The 21,968-nt window shown below is 34.7% G+C and overlaps 1 protein-coding gene across 3 annotated transcripts in view; it reads right to left on the reverse strand.

The window, feature by feature from the left end:
* Positions 1-362: 362 nt before the first annotated feature.
* The window catches only part of ERP44 (endoplasmic reticulum protein 44), a 137,964-nt gene continuing 116,358 nt past the window's right edge, over positions 363-21,968 (reverse strand). For all 3 annotated transcript variants that reach the window (XM_074196735.1, XM_074196734.1, XM_074196736.1), the window contains exons 11-12: positions 3,062-3,164; positions 363-963 (exon numbers count right to left, since the gene is read on the reverse strand). In XM_074196735.1, the coding sequence (XP_074052836.1) occupies positions 862-963; positions 3,062-3,164 (205 nt within the window). In that variant the 3' untranslated portion in view covers positions 363-861. The remainder of the gene's footprint in view (positions 964-3,061; positions 3,165-21,968) is intronic.

The raw sequence follows: 21,968 nt of genomic DNA on the forward strand, positions 1-21,968 counted from the left end.
AATTTGCTACAGGGAAGATCTACTTTAAATGGACATATTAGGGAATTGAACACATTTTATTTGTTGTATTCTTCATTTGAAATTAATTTGATTTGGAATTTTTTTACAAATTTATGAATAGATCACTCTCAATAGTTTAGTTTGAAATACTTCCAACAGTCATTATTATGTAAACATTTATAAGCTTAAAAAACATTTTTTTCCTTTTCTTTCCTCTTTTTAGGCTCAGAGAATGTGTCAGGCCAAATTTCTGACTTAAAGTTTTCTGGCTTCTTCAGTAACAAGTTACAAAGTCAAAGATCCCAAAAGACCATAATCAAATTCATAAGCAGCATCCCACGAATCAGTAACACAACACAAAGTTCTGTAAAACTTTAATTTATTCCCCTCCCAAGTATCCAGAATATATACCCTCTTTGTTGTGAGAAATGTGACAATGAAAGTACCGACAAAATTATTCCTATGGAAAGGAAGGGGAAAAAGAGAGTACATACTACCAGGCTACACAGAAAACATCCCAATTCTCATTTAATGTGAGTTAACATATTGTCTCTGGCAATATTATTTTCCATTGGATTATTCATGAACATTTTGGAGGTTAGGGTTAAATCCAAAGTGAAAATGGGCCTCTGATGTCTTTTTTTTTTTTTATTAAATCTCATTAGGACTTTAAAAAAGAAGTTATACTGTATGACCCACCAAATCATATAATTTGAGTCAGGGGAATTAAAAACCCAAACCTTTCTTTTAGTTTATTCAAAATAAAAATACACATAGAATTATGAAAATATAGGTTTACTATTTCCACCACATAAGTTGATGCTGTTGTTTGAAAGGCTTGCAATTTTTTTGTTCAAGTTTTTAAAGCTCATCTCGATCTCTCAATAAGGTATACCTATATTCACTGGGTGCTAGTTTCTGAAAGGAACTCTCTGGTGGACTGCTTGCTACATCTTGAATTTGCTGTAAAAGATAAAAACATAATATATTTCAGCTTTGAGGTTATGTTATAACTTCAGCACAGAGTTAAAGATAGGTAGTTGAAGCTCAATAAATACCTGATACTTTATTGACTAAAGGTAGCCACTTTATTTGAGAGAACCAGTCACTGATTTCATTTTCCATAGAAGAGGACTTAGGTGCTGTTTTATTTCAAATGCTTTTGAGAAAAAATGTATGGCTTCTCCCAGTCTCAATTACTACAGAAATGACCCGTTTTTTTCCTGTTGACATGTTAGGTAACCCACACTACATTCACATCTCTTTTGGGTGTAGAGAATTTCCTAATAACTAGACAACCTAGATCTTTTCTTTAATATAGTTCTGATTCCATATATAGAATTTCCTATTTATATGTCTTTCTGCCCAAGCTACTTAAATGGTGCAGTAGTCTAAAACTCAGTGAGAGAAAAGCTAACATTTCAACATTTTAATTTTACCTTAATAATATTCTGCAATGTACACTAATTGTAAATAAAAAGACCTTGTCTTTTGAACTTTTGAGAAAGAACAAAGGAATTCTAATATGATAAAAGTATGCCATATACATGACATTGTATCTGTCCCTCTGGGTTTTTTTCTTGTCATGCTCAATTGCCTCATCTCATTAGTTCAGTGAAACAGATGTTTGGCTTAACTTAGCTCAGGTGACAATATTAAATGGTCTTTTATGATGTATATCATTTTTTTTCCAAGCCTGGAAAAATATTAATCTTACTTTATATTTAGAAAAAACAAAACAAAACCTTGCGGCACTTCTTCAAAGCTATCTGTTCAGCAGGATGAGATTATTAGCTTCTTTAGTTTCCAAATTATTAAAATTCCTTCATTCAAAGGAACTCTTAAATTTCTTTAAAAGGGCTCCTGTCAATGAAAATAATTTAATCACTAAATAAACTAAGTGAAAAGAAAAAAAATTTTTAAGAGGAAAAGGGAAGCAAAAATTATAACATCCAAGGAGAAAAGGTAATTTAAGCCAAAATCATTCAAAAAGAAGGGATTTTTTTTTTTAGGCTTTTGCAAGGCAATGGCGTTAAGTGGCTTGCCCAAGCCACACAGCTAGGTAATTATTAAGTGTCTGAGGTCAGATTTGAACTCAGGCACTCCTGACTCCAGGGCCGGTGCTCTATCCATTGCACCACCTAGCTGCCCCTGGGATGTTTGTTAAGATAGGAAAAGAGTGAATAGAAATTACATTCATTACAAAAAATACTCATTTTGAGTCATAAAGAAACTAAAAACTTTGAAACAAAAAAAAATCTAATGGAATAGGTATGGTGGTGCATACCTCTAATCACTATGGTGAATTATGTAAATTTGTGAGTTCTAAGCTGCAATAGGACTAAAAACTATTTAGATGTCCACATTTTGTACAAATATGAGCTCCTGAAAAATGATAGCTATAAGACTGCCTAAGAAAGGGAGCAAACCAGCTTATGTTAGAAAAAAAGGAACAGGCTAATTAAAGCTTCTGTCAGTTTACAGTCTTGGGATCAGGCCTGTGAGGGACCACTGCACTCCTATTTCTGGGCAAAATAGGGAGGGAAAGTCTCAAAAACAAAAACAAGCCAAATTAAACAACCCTATAAATATTATTACCTACTGAAAATTCAGAAAAATATGTATATGTATATACCTCCAAAAGAAAACACCATAAAACTACACTCATCATAAACTATATGCAGTATTATATTAGATCAGAAAAATTAACAAAAAAAACCATTAGTCTCTATATAATGTGATCCATCTGTAAGCCAGAGGTGTAATTAAACAAAAGAATCACTGAATTCACTGATTTTTTTTCCTCTAAAATCTGCCACCTCTAGAAGGTACTATTTAATACTTTGTCAACATAATTTTGGTTTTCCTATTTAGAATATTCTATCACTGAAAAAAGAAATTAGTATCTGTAAAATCTCTAGTTTTCATCATTAGAGAATTCAGGGAAACTTTCATTTTACCCAACAAAGAAATGAAAGATTCCTTTGAGCATCTGCTTAACAGCTTCTCTTTCCACAACTGGGAAAAAAATATACTAATGAAAGAATATGCAAACTCCTACCTGTCCAGGAGCAACATCAGTGGGATCAGGACCATGATGGAATTCTCTGTGCAATTTTCCCGAATGCAAGTCTAATACAAACTGCTTAAGCTTGTTTGGAATTCTGAAACCAGAAAAACCAAATAAATTCAGATTAGATTATTAAAATCTGTTTTCAAAGTAAAAACAAGTAGTGGTTGCTACAAACAATTTAATGGTATGTACAGAGCTCTCTGGTCATTAATTATTTTCTGTTAAAGAAAAGGAAAAAAGGTATGCATTAATGTTACCACTTTCTTTTTCTCTCTTATCCTCTCCTAAGGGCATGCAAGTGTTGTTTCTTTTCCTTCAATAACTCCCACTGAGTTGTACTAACCAATAACTTCATTGTATACCCAATCTGACTCCCCACTCCCCACAGAGCAACAGAGAACAGCAGGTGCCAAATGCACAGTTTACAAATACAAATGACTGTCAGGTAGCTGTATTGACAGGATGCCTTTGAAAGGTTCTCCAGTGCTGAAGTAATTGCACATGGACCAGAGATAAACACCAAGAGATCAATTTAAATTTAATCTGACATCATCTACTATCCCCCACAGCAAAGTGCTAAAATATCAATTCTATCCATGAATCTCAAAGGTTCTATAATGCTCAAGATGAAAACTACTATTAGCTATTCTTGTAAGGTCTAAAGATTAGATCATACCCAAACAGCATGAGTTGCTTTTGCTGGGAACTAGCAATTTATGAGTGATCAAATCTTTAAGGTAATAAATTAATAATGTTTCAAAAGCACCATCTACAATCATAACTTGAAAAATTAGTTAAACTTTTCAACTCAAAATGCTTCTGTTTTCTCTGCCAAGGAGAAAACAAAAATGGCAAATAGTGTATTATTGATGCCTTCATAGGAAACTCTTTAGAGGTTTTGTTGTTGTACAGTCATTTTCAGTCATACCTGACTATGACTCCATTTTGGGATTTTCTTTGGGATACTGGGGTGATTTGTCATTTCCTTCTTCAATTCGTTTTACAGATAAAGAGACTAAGGCCAATAGGCTTTAAGAGGCTTTGGGTCACCCAGCTAATAAGTGTCTGAGGCCAGATTGGAACTCAAGAAGAGGAATCTTGGTTCCAGACCCTGACTCCATTCACTACACCAACTAGCTGCCCTTCATTAGAGGTTTAGCCAAACATAAGAGTAAAAGTATCTGGAAAAAGAAATTCATTCCCATTTGCTGAAAGACCTTTGAAACATTTTAAAGAACAAGAGTTAGGTACCACAGGATTAAGGAAGAGGAAACAGTGTAATGATATCCAAAAAAAAGGAAAGCAAACAGCCTGAAAATCATGTCACTGGGGTTTAGTTTTCATTAGGGGAAAAGTTCTAGAACTGAGGCAGCTAGGTGGTGTAGTGGGTAACACACCGGCCCTGGAGTCAGGAGTACCTGGGTTCAAATCCGATCTCAGACACTTAATAATTACCTAGCTGTGTGGCCTTGGGCAAGCCACTTAACCCCATTTGCCTTGCAAAAGCCTAAAAAAGAAAACAAACAAACAAAAAAAACATGAAAAGTTCTAGAACTTAAGTGCCTCATTCATAAGATCTTATGTCTAGAGTTATGAGGAACCTTGGAGTTCATGAGTCCAATTCCTTAACCTACAAATAAGGAAACTGAGGCCTAAAGAGAAATGATAAAATTCTAATAAAGCTGTCATTTTCAGGTAGGATCTGAACCTAAGTTTTTCACATATTCTTCACTCTACTTGGCTGCCTGTCCAAGATGCTTAATAAATGTTCTTAAGAGTTGTTAAATTAAAGGATTCTTTAAACATCAGGAAAAGGAAGGAGTAACCACAAAAAGCCAGCATAGCTTCATTAAGAACAGGTTATGTTGATTTAATTTTTTTTGACAGTTACTCAACTGAAGAATCAGGGGATTACTATATAGATTTCTTGGATTTTAAATGACTATTTAGCAAAATTTTTAAAATGAATTCTTATGAAAAAGATAATAAAAAGGGGGGAAAGAACACCCATGTACATCCTTATTTATAGCAGTTCTTTTTGTGGTGGCAAAGGTTTGGAAATTGAGGAAATGTTCACCAATTGAGGAATGGCTGAACAAGCTGTGGTATAAGATTGTGGTGAATTACTACTGTGATATAAGAAAGGATGAACAGGAGGAGGGTTTCAGAAAAACTTGGAAAAACTTACTTGAACTAATACTGAACAATGTGAGCAGAACCAGGAGAATATTGTACAAAGTAACAGCAACATTATGTAGTGATCACCTATGATTATTAACATAGCTCTTCTCAGCAACATCATGATCCAAAATGGAAAATGTCATCCACATCCAGAGAAAGAACTATGGAGTCTAAATGTATATCAAAGTATACTATTTTCACTTCTATTTTTGTTTCTTTTCTCTCATAGTTTTAACTTTTGTTCTGTTTCTTCTTTCAAAACATGACTAATGTGGAAATATGTTTAAACTGGTTGTAAATGTATAACATCAGAACTGAGTGCTATCTTGGGGATGGAGGAAGGAATGGAGGGAGAGAGAAACATTTGGAACTCAATTTTATAAGAATGAATGCTGAAAATTGTTTTTACATTTAATTGAAAAAAATAAAGTACTATTAAGTGAAAAAATTATATATGTAAAGAATACCAAGAAGCATGGGAATCCATCAACTGATGGAACTGTGAAATAAACAGGATAAAAAAATATGTGGGCATTCTGCAGCAGTATAAATGGAAAGGCAACAATTGAAATATGGGAAAAAAATTAGAAACCAAATGCTGAATACAAATAATTACTGATCAAGCTTGGCCTCAAAGAAGATGTGATAAACTAAACTCTCTTCTTTGCAGATGTGGGAAACTATTGGTATGAAACCTTACATATATTTACTGACTTAACAGACTGGCTAGTTTTGCTGAACTGCTTTTTTGCTTTCTCTCTCTTTTTTTTTTATTATTTGTAACATGGCTGACGGGAGGGAGATGGGGAAATATACAATACTCCCTTTTGCAGGAGCTAAGTTAGAAAAGACTTGATGGCAATTAGATAGTGCAGTAAGGGAACACTGGGTCTGAAGTCAGGAAAACCTGAGTTCAAATCCAGACTTAAGACCTTAGCTGTGTGTGACTCTGGGCAAGGGAGTTATATGGACCTAGAAAGGACATTGGGCTAGGGATCTAAATATCTGGATTACAGTCCTGGTTCTGCCAATAATTCATTCTGTGACCTTGGATAAGTCACTTCAACATTCTGGGACTTAGTTATGCTAGGCAATCTCTAAGGTTCTTCTCAGTCTAATACTCTATAAGATTTAGGAATTCTTTAATGTTCTTCAATGTTTAATGGTTTTCTAGCACAGCAGAGATTTGCATATGTACACCTGATTTTGGGGTGGGAAAGAAAAAATACAAGAAAGGGAAAAATAAGGGAGAAAGTATAAATATGAATTAACACAGAGAAAAATGTCTAAAACTGACGGAGTGCTATTTGTGGGGTGGGAGGAGGGAAGATTGGGGGAAAATTGTAAAACTCAAATAATATCTAATAAAAATACAAAAATTTTAAAAAATGTCTAAAAGATTGATTTATCTAACACAGGGGTCTTCAAACTATGATCAGCTATTTGGTCTGGCAACTAAGAATGAATTTTACAATTTAACACATGGTTGAAAGTAATACATAACTAGGATCAATTAGTACATTTACTTGCTAAAGATAAAGTGAATATACTTATAATGAATATTGAAACAAGTGTTCTTCCATTAAAAGCACACTTTTCCTAATGTAAACATCTTATTTTTCCTCCCTATTCCAACTTCCCCTATTGGACTGTTTTTTTTAATAAGCTTTTCTTTAAATTTATTCACAACTTTAGCAGAGTTCAAATCTTATCCTATAATGGTTATTTAGTTAAAAAATCACAATAAAATATACTATAAGCACCTAATTTTATATATATTTAAATATTTTAAAGATTTATGTCCTATTGGGAGAATACTGCATCAATGTGAGTTTGCAATGTCTTCTTAGTCATTCGAATTATCATCTGATTTCTAAACTATTCTTCCATATCTAATATGAAAGTTTTAGCTATAAAGTTATTTTCATTGTGGTTTTCTTCAAACTTCTCAGTAAAAGCATCACTTCAGTGGAACAAATATCTACAAACTCCATGTCTCATTTACTCTGCTCCTTAGTAAATGGAAGAATGGATATGGAGCACAGCTGGATGAAGAAAGAGAGAACTACATCTATCCACAATCCTTTGAAGTTACCAGCAATTTTTTGTTACTGATATTCAGTCACGCCTGACTCTTTGTGATCCCATTTGGCTTTTCTTGGCACAGATACTGGAATGGTTTGCCAGTTTCTTCTCCAGCTCATTTTACAAATGAGGGAACTGAGACAATTAGGGTTCTAAGTGACTTGCCCAGGATCACACAGTTAGTAAATGTCTAAGGCTAGACATAACCCACAAAGATAAGTATTCCTGATTCCAGACCTAGCTATCTTATACCTAGCACCTCTAGTTTTGCTGTGTCCTTTTCCGAGCTGCTCATCCAACTTTGGTGCCCACCAGATTGACCTAACTCTCACCTTTGGCTCTAAGAATCTATAATGTGCAGTGGCCACACCCTAATAAACATATCAACAACAGAGTAAAACCAGGTTGAGGGTAACTGAAAGTCTTCAAATCTGTCAGTGAATTAGGGGAATGCTTACTCTAAGCATGTAAAGACTTTGCCTTGTGACATGGGCAGAAGAGGAGCTGTGGAACATATAGAGCTTGGTCAGGCATCAAAGATGCAAAGATCATCTACTGCATCTTGGGCCATTTCTAGTTATCCTGACTTTTGTCTTGCCATTGGACTTTGATGTCTTATAGAGACAGTGAGGTTGAGGACTTCAGTCAAATCTGCCTCACTTTAACTCAGATCACACACAAGTCAAGACATAACCAGTGATATACACTGGTCCTCTTTGAAAAGGATGGACAAATAATGCTAGCAATAAAGCTATTTAAGCATAAGTGATATTTCCTTTCTGAGATTTTTTCCCCCACCCTCTGCTGGCTAGGAACATTAACCCAATATTATTTGTTCTACCCTGTCTTCTAAACCAGCCTTTAGGTCACAAGTAACTCCCAAACCACATGCTAAGAATCTGTCTTACATAAATAAATATTCTCATTCAAAAACCAAAGAAATGATAGATAGGGCCCATAGAAGTGTAATGGATATTTTGAGAAATGACAGAACACTTTCAAGTTGTGCAACTTTATTAGAACAGTTAAATTACTCATCCTTTAAACTTGTAATAAGCAGGATAAGCTGTAAGTAAATTAATTACATACTTGAATTATGCTCATACCTCATGCTGATTTAAATTTCCATTAGAAAATCTAAACGCCTGGGATCCTTTTTTGTTAATTGCCAAAAAGTATATTTCTAAAACTTTCAAGTTGCTGTTGTTAAAAGAAAGGATATATGGTCTAACATAAATAAGTTTAGGTATTTCTACTTTACTTTGTCAGAGATTTATTCCATTATTAGTATTATGTGTTATTAGTAGTAGCTAATCAGATCAAAACATGGCAGAAAGTCAAAGTAAATTCACTGAAAAATACTTTTTATAATATGTTCTTCTTCATCATTTAAAAGATTTCCTGGATAATGGATGGGAGAACAATGAATAGGTAGGTTTAACTGTGGACCTTTGCTGGAATGCAACTCTGGCTTAGAAGTGAGGTTTTTATGGGTCACTTTGTGGGGAAAAAATGTATTTTTTTTAAAAAAAAAATTTTTTTTGTAAGGCAATGGGGTTAAGAGGCTTGTCCAAGGCCACACAGACTCCAGGGCTGGTGCTCTATCCACTGCGCCACCTAGCCACCCGAAAATGTATTTCTTTTCTAATATCTTTGGGTCCTTTATTTTTTCAGAAGGTCTTGAGCAGGAAACATTTAATATATTGCTCTATCATTTTCCATCAAAGTTCAGTATTTTATTTGGCTACAAACTGAATCATGTTTCATGTTTAAAGTAAAATCTATTAATTTTAGTACTTTCTATGACTCTTGGTTCTTGAATTTTGAGATCAACTGTGCATCTTATTTTCCAGCTTAAAACAAGGTTTTCTAATAGGAAATTTTTATTTCACTCATTATTTAGTCTTAATAGAATATATTTAAATTTAAATACATTATGCCATTAACATCCAAGATTTGTTTCTGAGTGCATTCTGCAGGTGTATGTCTGTATAGTATCACTAAGGTTAATTTTAAATGGGACAGAGATTTGTTAAGTGCCCACTGAGAGCAAGATTCAAAATTTAGAGAATTCCCTAGTCAAACTGAGGAATAATACACATGTAAGTAATGAAAATCTACATGTATCTATGTTAATATGTATTGGTAGTAATATAATACTTGACTATTAATTAAAATACATTATTAAGAACTTATATTCCAGGTACCATATCAGTATATTCAAGAGGTGCAAAACAAAGCTTATTGAGGCCAATAGGGAGAGATTCTTGGAGGCACTTGTGTTTGGTAAGAATTCAATAGGCTGCTTGTAAATGGAAGACATATTAGGCAGAGGAAATATGTGATCAGAGGTGTGGAGGTAGAAATTTGGGACTAGGATTAGTCCCATTTGGAGAGAACATAAAAATGTATGGCAAGGAATAATATAAGCATGGTAAGACTTCAGGAAAAGTAAGGAGACAACATATTCATTATGGGAGACTTAAACCAAGAAAAGGAGTAGGCAGTAAGGGAGTCACTGAAGATTTCTGAGCAGAGACTTGTCATAACAAGAATGAGTGATGAAAACTAGGTGCAGCATCCTATAGGGAAGGCACCTAGGCCAAAACAAACACACAACTCCCTAGATTAGAATGAAAATCTTTCCAAAGAATTCTAGGGTTCAGTCAACAAGTTCCCAATCAATAATACCCTCCCCCCCTTTACTCCCCCCAATTCCCCAATAATCATTCCACTTTCATTAAGAATGCTAATATAATTTTTGAAATGCTAATTATGTGTTATGAATGCTTTTCAGTCTTTAGTTCCTATCTATTGCAGGTCATATTTAATAAACTAACATCTAACAAATGAAAGTGGAAAGCCTGAACTAATTGCAGTTCGAGTGTCCAAGAAAACAAAAAAAATCTGAAAAAATACCAGTGCTGGTTGGTGTAACTGAAGAGTGTCTAGTAGGTACAAAAATGACCCTCAAAACAAATATCTTCCACGTTTTAAAATATATAAAACACCTATGTGGAAAACATATACAACTAGGAAAAATTCCTAGAAAAGGACATTTTCTATAACATTGGATATTAAGGAGCACTGGATAATTTGGAAACCTTTACCCATTCCCATAATTTTCAAATCATAAAAGCATTAATTTTGCAAATTTGGTCCTACAGAAATATATTTCAATTTTAACAAAGAAAAATTTATTTTTATGGGAGACAGTATTGTAAAGGAAAGTATGCTACAAGGGAATTAAGAAGCCAACTCCTTCTGCCAATGTATCTTTACTGGGTGATCCTGAACAAGTCACTTCCCCAACTGGACCTTAAGTTTCTTCTATGGCAAAATATAAATTTGGACCCAGATGATGACTGGGGCACCTTCTAATTCTAACATTCTACAGTACGATATTGCCATCTTGTGGCTTCTGTAGAAATATGAGTAAGGCAGTTCATGATAATATATCTATAACATGAAATGGGTCTTAGGAAAATTGGCTTTTAGTGCAATCTTGTATATACAAAACAGTAATATCACACACACACAAACACACACACACAGATATAAAATGTCAAAAACATGGGGCCCTAGAATCAGGTGACTAAATATGGGCCTGGCCCTATTACATCTACTTAAATATAGGTGTAAAGTTAGGCAAATAATAGCAACATTAAAATTATTAAAATCACAATAATTAAAAACGAGTATATGTAAGAATAGAACTCCAAAAAGTCTTTCCTGAATATAATGGCATGGATTCAATTAAAAGACTAACTGAACGATAACAGTAATTTTTAAAAACTTATTTGCTATGACCATCATGAATAAAAAACATTCTCCTACATTATCTGACAGATTTTATAAATATTTCAAGGCCTGAATAAAAGGAAACATGCTGTATCTTTTTGGCACACAAAAACCATAGGAAGGAAGGAAGAACTAATGCCACCAAGCAAAAATGGCTTGAGAAAACTTTTGAAGACTTGTAGAAAGGTACTGGAATATTCAATATCTAGTTAAATGCAGAGTAGAAAACTTGAACATTATATAATTGATTAAAAACAATAAAAAAGGAAACAGGCATAATGGAATACATGTAACAAAAGCATAACAGGAATTCTTAATACCCTTAATCATCAATTAAAAATAAAAGCTAAGTTAACATAATACAAAGAGTCAAAGCAGTGCACGGAACAAAATAAACAATTCAACATCAATCAAAAAGTTTACTAAAGAGGCTTGAGAAGCAAAGAAATTAAGGGAGATTCCCTAAAGGTGGAAAAATAAGAAAAAATTCTGGTTATATGATTGCAAGAACTCTAACACAATGAAAAAAAACAAGTTGCATCAAACATGGAACAGAAAATCTGGATATTAATATAATAACCAAAATTCCAGCTATGCTGATAAACTGAAAAATAGTAGAAAAGGACAAGATCCATAATTATCAATTCAAACACTCACAGTGGCATTTTAATTACTAGAAATTAACTTCCTCTCTGATGCAAGTCTGGTTTCAGCTTTCTTTTTTTTTTCTTCAAGGAAATGGGGTTAAGTGGCTTGCCCAAGACCACACAGCTAGGTAATTATTAAGTGTCTGCGACCAGATTTGAACCCAGGTACTCCTGACTCCAAAGCCAGTGCTGATTTCAGCTTTCTTAACAAAAGAAAACACATACCTCTTTCCAAAAAGTGGGAACACTAATTTCACCTCCAAACAATGATATGTCTTACTATTTTCATAGCTTTTATTACTGTGCCATAACTTGTAAAAACAAATATATTGACACTTTTTTTTTTTGCTTTTTGCAAGGCAATGGGATTAAGCAGCCTGACCAAGGTCACACAGCCAGTGTCTCAAGTTTCTGAGGTCATATTTGAACTCCAGACCCAGTGCTCTAACTACCATGCCACTTAAGCTGCCCCTATAAACATTTAAAATAATATATTGGCTAAGGAGCAAAAAGTCCCAAGAGTCAAAAGAGTAGCTAATTTCTGAATCATTACTTGATTCAGATTACTTGAATTATTCGAGAAATCCCTCAAAAGCACCATAACATTTACACTGTCTAAATTATCACAAAGCCTCTGACTCAGCTACACACTCCTGATATACTCTCATACTTCTCAGTTACTGATATCAAATAGATCTGTCATCTCATCAGTGTGGAAGTATCTTTCAACAAAGGAGATTACAACTCGTGGGTCTACTTATCCTTAACCTCCCATAAATGTGTCACAAGGTGAGGTTCATCTTTTGAATAAAAATATTCTGTTGGTGTTTGCTGGGTTGCTGCAGTTTGGAAGCAAATATGGAAATGCACATTTTTCAAAGAATTCAAAATGCAAATTACAGGTGTTGATAGAGGGGCACACAGTGGGTATAATTCCACAGTGGGGGAATTCAGTGGGTTTGCACAGTTCAGGAGAACTGATACCTAATTTTATGCTGAGATTGGGGAACTAGTTGCTAAAATGACTCTTGTAATCAGAGTTCTCTCTAAGGTGAGCGCTTGGGTCCAATGTGGAAATCACAAATTTACATTCCTTACTCTTTTTTAACATTCATCTGAGCAACAATCTTTTCTAAGCACCTGTAGTAATGTTCATTCCATCCATAGGAGGAAAAAAATTGATGGAACTATGCTTGTAAAATTTATTTATTCATTTCTTAAAACTCATTATACTCTTGATGAAGTACATTTTAATCATTTTAATTCCCTCATTTTTGTTACTTCAGGAAACAAATAACTTAAAGAAAAAACGTGCTCAATATCCAGGGGATCAGCTGTCATTTGTTTCTGCTTTGTGTTACGCCCAAAATTCTCAGAGATATTATGAGTTCGCTGGTGTTCCCTGAACCAAAGGGAAAAATCAATAGGAAGCTGGGCTTATTACCCATTTCAGAAGCCATGGAAGTAGAAGAAAAAAAGAATTAGAATAGGTAGAATGAATTTTGATTCTAAATATATTCCAACAATGACTGCTGTGGTCATGTGGCTGCTTTCTATAAGAATATGTTTGCTAATTGTGAGTAATATTAACAATATAGTTTTGTGTACCACTTTTATTGTTCTTATTTGAATATTAAATGCATGAAATATTAAACTATCTTTCGTTATATCTTTTTGAATACTTAAAATTGTCATTAGAGCAAAGAACTGGTTGTTAATTTACTTGAATCCCACCACTAGGTATGATTAAGCTACAGCACATAACCAGTAGTAAACTCTAAAGAACAGGGGTAAAAAACTGACTTCAAGGATGCTGTGGTGGTAATGTCAACTTGTGGCAACTAAACTGGATAAATAGGGTATAGGAGAGTAAAGAGTTGAGAATAATGCCCAGATTAAGAAAACATAAGCCTGGAAAAATGGTGCTGTCTTTATAAATAGGAAAGTTTGGAAGCAAAGAGGAATTTTGGACATGCTTAATTTAAGACAACCCATGGATAGTCTACTCAGCAATTGGTGATGAAGGAAAAATTTAAGAAGTGTAAGTCAATATACAGATTTATATGTCACCTCCATAGAAATGATAATTAAACTTCTTGGTTAAGTTAACAAGAAAAAATACTACTACTAATAATAGCTTTTATTTATATAGTTCTTTTAAGGTTTATAACTTATTTTACATGTTATCACATTTGATCACAACAACCTTGAGACATAGGTATAATTAATATAATTAATATCCCTATTTTTTATATATTAGGGTTACTGAATGAAGTTAAATGACATTCCCAGGCCAGACAGCTACTAAAGTCTGAGGCAGGATTTGATAGGACTCCAAGTCTCTTACTCTCTCCACTGTTCCAATATCTATTTATAGCTATATCTTTATCTAGTATTTATATATATATATTTTTTAGTTTAGTTTTGTTTTTTTGAAAGGCAAATGGGGTTAAGTGACTTGCCCAAGGCCACACAGCTAGGTAATTATTAAGTGTCGGAGGCCGGATTTGAACTCAGGTACTCCTGACTCCAGGGCCGGTGCTCTATCCACTGCGCCACCTTGCTGCCCCTAGTATTTATATTTTGAAGTGCAATATTGATTTGCTGAATTTCTCCTCATGCAGCCAATGAAATAGCTAAGATCCAAGAGGAGAAATCAAAATGCATTCCATGGGTGACATCTGTATCAACTTGACTAACAATATGTAAGTAAAAGTGAAAAAACCCCCCAATAATGAAGAGATTGAATTCTCAAGTACCCAAATTTTATCCTAAAAGTTAACAGACTTGTTGATTAAGGGAAATTATGCAACACAGAGGTGGAAATGACACAACATATCATCATAAGGTATAAAATTTTAGCATTTTCGAGAATCATAAGAAGATAATATCAGGTAGCTGAAATTATACACAGAAGCTAACTATCCTTAATAAGCTAAGAGATAACAAGTTCCAAAATGTCCTTTAGAATTTAATAAATAGGGGCAGCTAGATGGAGCAGTGGATACAGCACCGGCCCTGGAGTCAGGAGTACCTGAGTTCAAATCCGGCCTCAGACACTTAATAATTACTTAGCTGAGTGACCTTAGGCAAGCAAAATACATTTTGCGAGGCAACCCCATTGCCTTGCAAAAAACTAAACAAAAAAAAAATTAATAAATAAACTATTGGTCAAGAATATGATTACAGAACATTTACTGCTTGCAATAGCCTAGCTGTGTAACATTAATGGACAAAAATTATAATATTTTTAATAGATTTCACCATGCTGAATCACAAAACCTCCAAAAACATATAGCTTACAAGTCATATGGCTCATAACACTCTCATTTGTGGCCAAAACCAGGTTAAAATGTATTTTGCAAACATGTAACAAAATAAATAAAAATACAATAAAACACAGGAAACTTTACATTTTAAAACTAAATAATTCTGGATCATTGAGCAACAAGATATCAGTCTATACATTTCCTCAGATCCCTATTTACCTCTCAAACTGAGTCATAAGAGAAATTATGCACCAAAGATAAAGGCAGCTCTTTCTGCTTTCTTGGACCCCAAGAATCCAAAAATGAAATTAAATAATTTCTAAGAACTGATGCTTACTTACCTTGAATTCACCCCTCCCCCACTTCCCACATTACCAACAGCAAGGCTACACTAGCAGACTTAGACACAACACAAACTTACATCAAAATTCACCCCAACACTTTGGTTCTCCTTTTTTCTTTCCAGGCTATGCAAGTTCCCTTAGACCTCAATAGTCACAGTCCTTCAGGAACAAAAGTCTACTAGGGGTTGCAATCTGAGAGCACCAAGGCTGTATAGCTCTGAATGGACCAGTGGCTCTGCACTGCCAGTGTGCCAAGGCTTTGAACTGACTGTGCCAAGCCAAAGAACTAAGGAACAAAAGCAGTGGTAGATCACCAGGACAGGACAATGGGTATCTGGGGAACTGGGGAGCACTGCATCAAGTCTCAGTGATGAGCACATCATCTAGCTGAGGCCAATTGGGTCCAAGAAGTCAAGTTGTGGCAGAGAACCAAGCTGATGGACTGTGAACCCCCCAGTGTGAGAGGAGGCTGAGACCATCTGAGACACAGAAACCAAAGGAACCATAATCAGAGGGGAGGGAGTCAGAAGTAAGCAATAAGAAAAAAATGAGATGGGTAGAGGGCTAGAGGGAGTTTGAAGAAGGAAGATTGAAAATACCAAAGATTCCAAAAGACCTTGAACATAATCAAATAAAACGAAAGGAAAAGCAGTTAATAACAAAAGGAAATATGACCTCTACATCTAGTAAATAAGTTCAGGAATCTATGAGTAAATACTATAAAATAAAGGAGGAATGATCTAATACTTGACAAGAAAGAGGACCTAGTAGAAATTAAGGAGAATACCATAACATGCTATTTTTTTTTTAGGTTTTTGCAAGGCAAATGAGGTTAAGTGGCTTGCCCAAGGCCACATGGCTAGGTATTATTAAGTGTCTGAGCCGAATTTGAACTCAGGTATTCCTAACTTCAGGGCCGGTGCTCTATCCACTGCGCCACTTAGCTGCCCCCCTTTTTTTAAAGAAAGATTTTGAGTTTTACAAATTTCCCCCCATTCTTGCTTCCCTCCCTCATCCCCCACAGAAGGCATTCTGTTAGTCTTTACATTGGTTCCAATAACATGCTATTTCAAGGTGGTTTATAAGAGAAATGAGATTATGAGTCCCTAAAATAATGAACAGAATAGAAAAATTGAACTTGTAATGGCACACCTCACCAAAGAATCAAATGTGAGAACAAGGAATCCAAATACACTGAAGTGAAAGTTAACAAAGAAAAGCAAAAATAAGAGCTTTAAAAGAAAATATGCTCACTCTATAAGCAAAAACACAGATTTTTGAAATACGATGCATGGACAAATCTAAGGATCATAGATCCTCTTAGAAGAGTACAACAGGACCAAAAACCTTAACACAATTATGAAGGAAATAACAGAAGAGAACTGCTCAGAACTTAAAGTTTCAATATAAAAAATTCAGTGTGCCTCCAGCAAAAAAAAAAAGGTCAAGGCCACAAAATTCCAAGGCATAGTTAAATTATAAAACCTGAAAATCTAAGCCTAACCATATAGCACAAAAGATAAATGTGCAACAATAAAGAAGTTTTAAAATTTTTTTAAAAATCCAGAAGTGAAGATATTATCTTCATCTCAGACACCAAAGCAAAAGGACTGCAGGAAGAGTTGAGGGATGCAACAGAGTGAAAACAGAAAAAATAGTAAGTGCTTTTCTGTCTAAAGTGTACACAAGGAGACAGAGATGAAAGTGAAAATCTGACAGGCATCAGAAAACAGTTGGATGGGGCATATTTATGGACAGAATTTACAACATCCCTGAATAGAGGTGAATGCTTTTTTTTTGAGACCATATTACAGCAAGGAAGGGCTCATGGGTGGTGAGGGACAGAGAAGTGAGTGAAGTGGTAGGGTCAAATCAAGAATGAGCAACAAGACAGAAAGCCTACAGGGGAGTGGGTGAAGAAGAAAGGGAAAAGAATAAAAAAGAGAGGAAGGGTATTTACTTTGAAAGTGGGGGGGGGGGGGTTCCACTAATGAATGTTCCTATGTGTAAAAGAAAGACGAAGATTTAGAGTCTGAAAAAGTTTATTTATCTTGGAAGGTGGAAAGAGTTAGAATCTAAAGGAATTATGGACCCAAGGAGATTTAGCAAATGTGGAAGGGAAAAAAAGTCAACAAGAGAATGTGAATCAGTGTAATGGTAGCTGTCTCATCATAAGGCAATGTCCTCTCTGACACTTGTAATAACTGTTAGCATTCTGAGAGTGAGGCAAAATAGAAAAGGGGAATCTGTAGGGTAGGCCCTACAAGGAAGGACATAAATCAACAAGGGGCAAAACCTAAAAGGGATACCTTGTGAGCTTTGATTTGTTTTTGTTTTTTTGCTATTTAGAAAGGCAATAGGGTTAAGTGGCTTGCCCAAGGCCACACAGCTAGGTAATTATTAAGTGTTTGAGGCTGGATTTGAACTCAGGTCCTTCTGACTCCAGGGCCCATGCTCCATTCACTGCGCCACCAAGCTGCCCCATGAGCTTTGATTTTATGAAGAATACAAAGAAAGAAGAAAGATCAGATAATTAGGGGGCCATGAATCAGGTCTTAACATTAAAAGAAAATGGACAATGAAGAGAATGAAAAAAATCTTTTTTTTTCAAAAGAGACACAAAAATGAAATAAAAAAAACTTGGGATAGCAGAAGAAGGGGGAATGTATTTAGGAGGAAGATACAGAAATATAGGCAGGTAGGTGAAACTGTGCATAAAATGTCAGGTCTAGAGTCAGACTCATCTTCCCGAGTTTAAATCTGGCCTCAGACATTTATTAGCTATGCAACTCTGAGTGACCTAGAACTAAATCACTTAGTTCTATTTCCCACAGTTTCTTCATCTGTAAAATAACCTGGAGAAGGAAATGACAAACCACTTCAGGATCTTGATGAGAAGAATTCATATGGATTCATTAAGAGTCATACAAGACTGAAAATGACTCAACAACAACAACAAAGAAACACATAACCAAATAAATGCAGGAGATGAGAACTAATAAACAAAATCCTAAAAGGAAAGGAGTAAAAATCAAAAAAAGAGTATCGAATGAGGGGAAGAGAAGTCAGTGGGAACAGGGTTAACTTAAAAAAAAAAGTTAAAGGAACAAATTAGCAAAAGGGGGGGGAATCAAAACTTAAAAAAAACCTCCCAATTTTAGAAACCTAACTCTCATAGTTTTAAATGTGAATGGATTAAATAATTGAATAAGATGAAAAGGAATGACAAGATCAGACAAGAAAACAAAATCCTACAAGCTGTTGCTCTAAAGAAGCACATTTAAAAAACTAAAACTGGAGGGATGGAGAAAATATATTATGTATTAAGTGAATAAAAAAAAAAGGGTGGAATAATCTCACAACCTATACCAATAAGGTCAAAATGGGCACAGAATTAAGACATAAAAGGAGATGCTGTAAGCAAACTGGAAAAACAGATCTATTGAGAAGGGGGAGGATTTATGACCAAACAAGAGATAGAGAGCATTCCTCATTTTAATGCAAAAATGGATAATTTTGATTACATTAAATTAAAAAGGTTTTTGCACAAACAAAACCAATGCAAGAAGGATAAAAGGGAAGCAGGGAATGGGGAAACAATTTTTGCAGCTAGCATTTCTGATAAAGGCTTCATTTTTAAAATATGTAGAGAACTGAGTTAAATTTATAAGAAAACAAGTCACTGCCCAATTGAACAAGCAGTTTTCACACCAAGAAATTAAAGCTATCTACAGTCATATGAAAAAAATGCCCTAAATCACTACTGATTAAAGAAATTCAAATTAAAACAACTCACTTCACCCATATCAGATTGGCTAAAATGACAAAAAAAGGGAAATGATCAGCTTTGGAGGGGATGTGGGAAAACTGGGATACTTATGTAGAGCTGGTGGAATTGTGAATTGATCCAATAATTCTGGAAAGCAATTTGGAATTATGCCCAAAAAGCAATAAAACTGGGTATACTCTTTGAACAAGCAACACTACCATAAGGGCTGTATCCCAAAGAGATCATAAGAAAGGGAAAAGGACCCACACTTACAAAAATATTTATAGCAGGTCTTTTTGTAGTTGCAAAGAAGTGGAAATTGAGGGGATGATCATCAATTGAGACTAAACAAGTTGAGGAATATGGAATGCTATTGGGCAATAAGAAACGAGCAGGTAGATTTCAGAAAAATGTGGAAAGACTTACATGCACTGAAACCAAGTGAAGTGAACAGAACTAGAACATTGTACATAGTAACAGCAACAGTATGTCATAATCAGCTATGACAGACTTAGCTCCTCCCAAGTCCAAGACAATTTCAAAAGAATCATGAAGGAAATTGCTAACCACAAACTATGGAGTCTGAATGCAGATCAAAGTAGTATTTTCCCTTTTTCTTTCTTTCTCATAGTTTTTCCACTTGGTTCTGATTAATCTTTTACAACATGACTAATGTATAAATGTTTAACATGACTGTACACTTGTAACCTATATCAGAATGCTTTGCTGTCTTGGGGAAGGAGGAAGGAATGAGGGAGGTAGAAAAATTTGGAACTCAAAACAAAATTGAATGTTAAAAACAACCTTTACATGCAATTGGAAAAAATACTATTGAGTTAAAAAAAAAAGCTGGAGATGCCATCATATTATCAGACAAAGCAAAGACAAATAATTCAAAAACCAAAAGGGGATACAAACAAGGAAATTATATTATGCCGAAAGGAACCAAAGGAAAAAAATCAATATTAGTAATGAACACAGATGCTCCAAATGCCTTAGCTTTCAGATTCGTTAAAGGAAATATCTGAGTCTCAAGAAGACATATTCCATTTTACAATACTGACTGGAGACTTTGATATCCCTCTCTTGGTTTTGGGTAAGCCTATCAAGCAAGATAAACAAAAGGGAAAACATGAAACTGAGAAAATTTCAGGAGAAACTAGAATTAAAAAGACTTGTGGCATCTTCAAAATGAGACAGCAAAAGAACGTACATATTTCTTTGTACCACATGAAACTTTTATAAAATGATCATGGATTAGGCCATGGAGATTTTGCAAGCAAATGTAAAACAGTAGATTGATGCATTTTTATAGACCATAATCATAATTGATTAAGGAGAGAAATTGATTCAGAGACCATAAAGAAAAGACAGACCCAAATGAAGACTTAATATATGCAATCTTATATAATGAGTGGGCCAAAGAACAAAGGATAAAAATACTATGTAAAAATATTACAGTGATGAAATAACATACCACAATTTCTGGGGTATAGTTAAAACAACCCTCAGGAATAAAATCATGTTCTCATAATTGTATAATAATAAAATAGAAAAAGAAAAGATTAATGAACTGAATATGCATATACAAATTAGAGAATCAACAAATATACCAAAAATAAGTGCAAGAGAATATATTAAAAAATTTAGGGGAAATAGGTAAATTGGAAACAGAACTGTTTTTTTGAAAAGACTAATAAAATTGTTTCTTTTAAAAAAATGTTGGGGCAGCTGGTTGGCACAGTAGATAGAGCACCAGCCCTGGAGTCAGGAGGACCTGAGTTCAAATCTAGCCTCAGACACTTAATAATTACCTAGCTGTGTAGCCTTGGGCAAGTCACGTAACCCCATTGCCTTGCAAAAAAAAAAATTTTCTTTATTTAAGGTAATGGGATTAAGTGACTTGCCCAAGGTTATACAGCTAGGCCATTATTAAATTAAATTAAATTATTAAAGGGCCAGCGCTCTATCCACTGTGCCACCTAGCTGTCCCCTGAAAAGACTAATAAAATTGATAAACCCATTACTAATAGCAAAGGAACAAGGGGAAATTACAGCAAAATGACAAGAAATAAAACAAGTAATCAGAACATATTATGCAGTTAATATCTGTTGTTTATCTTTCATTCTCTCTTTGTTTGGGGGGGAGGGATTGTGAGGCAATGGGGTTAAGTGATTTCTTGCCCAAGGTCACACAGCCAGGTAATTATTAAGTGAATGAGGAAGAATTTGAACTCAGGTCCTCCTGGCAGCCACTGCACCACTTACCTGCCCCAGGCCTTTTGTTCTCAAAAAAGACCATGATGTCAGGCAAGTGAGGCCATGACATGCAAGGGAACTGGATTTAAGTGAGGGAGTGATATGCAAAGTCACCAACCTCACGTTCTCCTCTGGAGTCATTTTGGCTGCAGTGGTCAGATATGGATCAGGATTATTGGAGATGGCCCTGGGTGCAGTGGGAAAACTTGGCCTTTTGAAGCTAAGGTCTTATTTTGATTGAGGTTAAAAGCCCATTCCATTCAATGATTAAGGCTAGATAAGAAAGAGATGAAACAAATAATAACCTCTTTTTCCTAATTCCAAAAAAAAAATCAATCTGGGAAGTTTCTGGCAAAAATAGAAACAATTGCTTACTTACACTTATTCTGAACCAATCAGGGTCCAAACTATGACCAAGTAGGGTTTGGTCCACGATCTACTGCTAACCAATCAATGACAGCCAGAGTGATCTGGAGAACCATAAACCACAAGATACCTTGCCAGGTTTCAGCAATTAAAATTTACATTCATTTGGGCAGA

The sequence above is a fragment of the Macrotis lagotis genome, chromosome 8 (assembly GCF_037893015.1).
Source record: "Macrotis lagotis isolate mMagLag1 chromosome 8, bilby.v1.9.chrom.fasta, whole genome shotgun sequence".
Classification (NCBI taxonomy): Eukaryota; Metazoa; Chordata; class Mammalia; order Peramelemorphia; family Peramelidae; genus Macrotis; species Macrotis lagotis.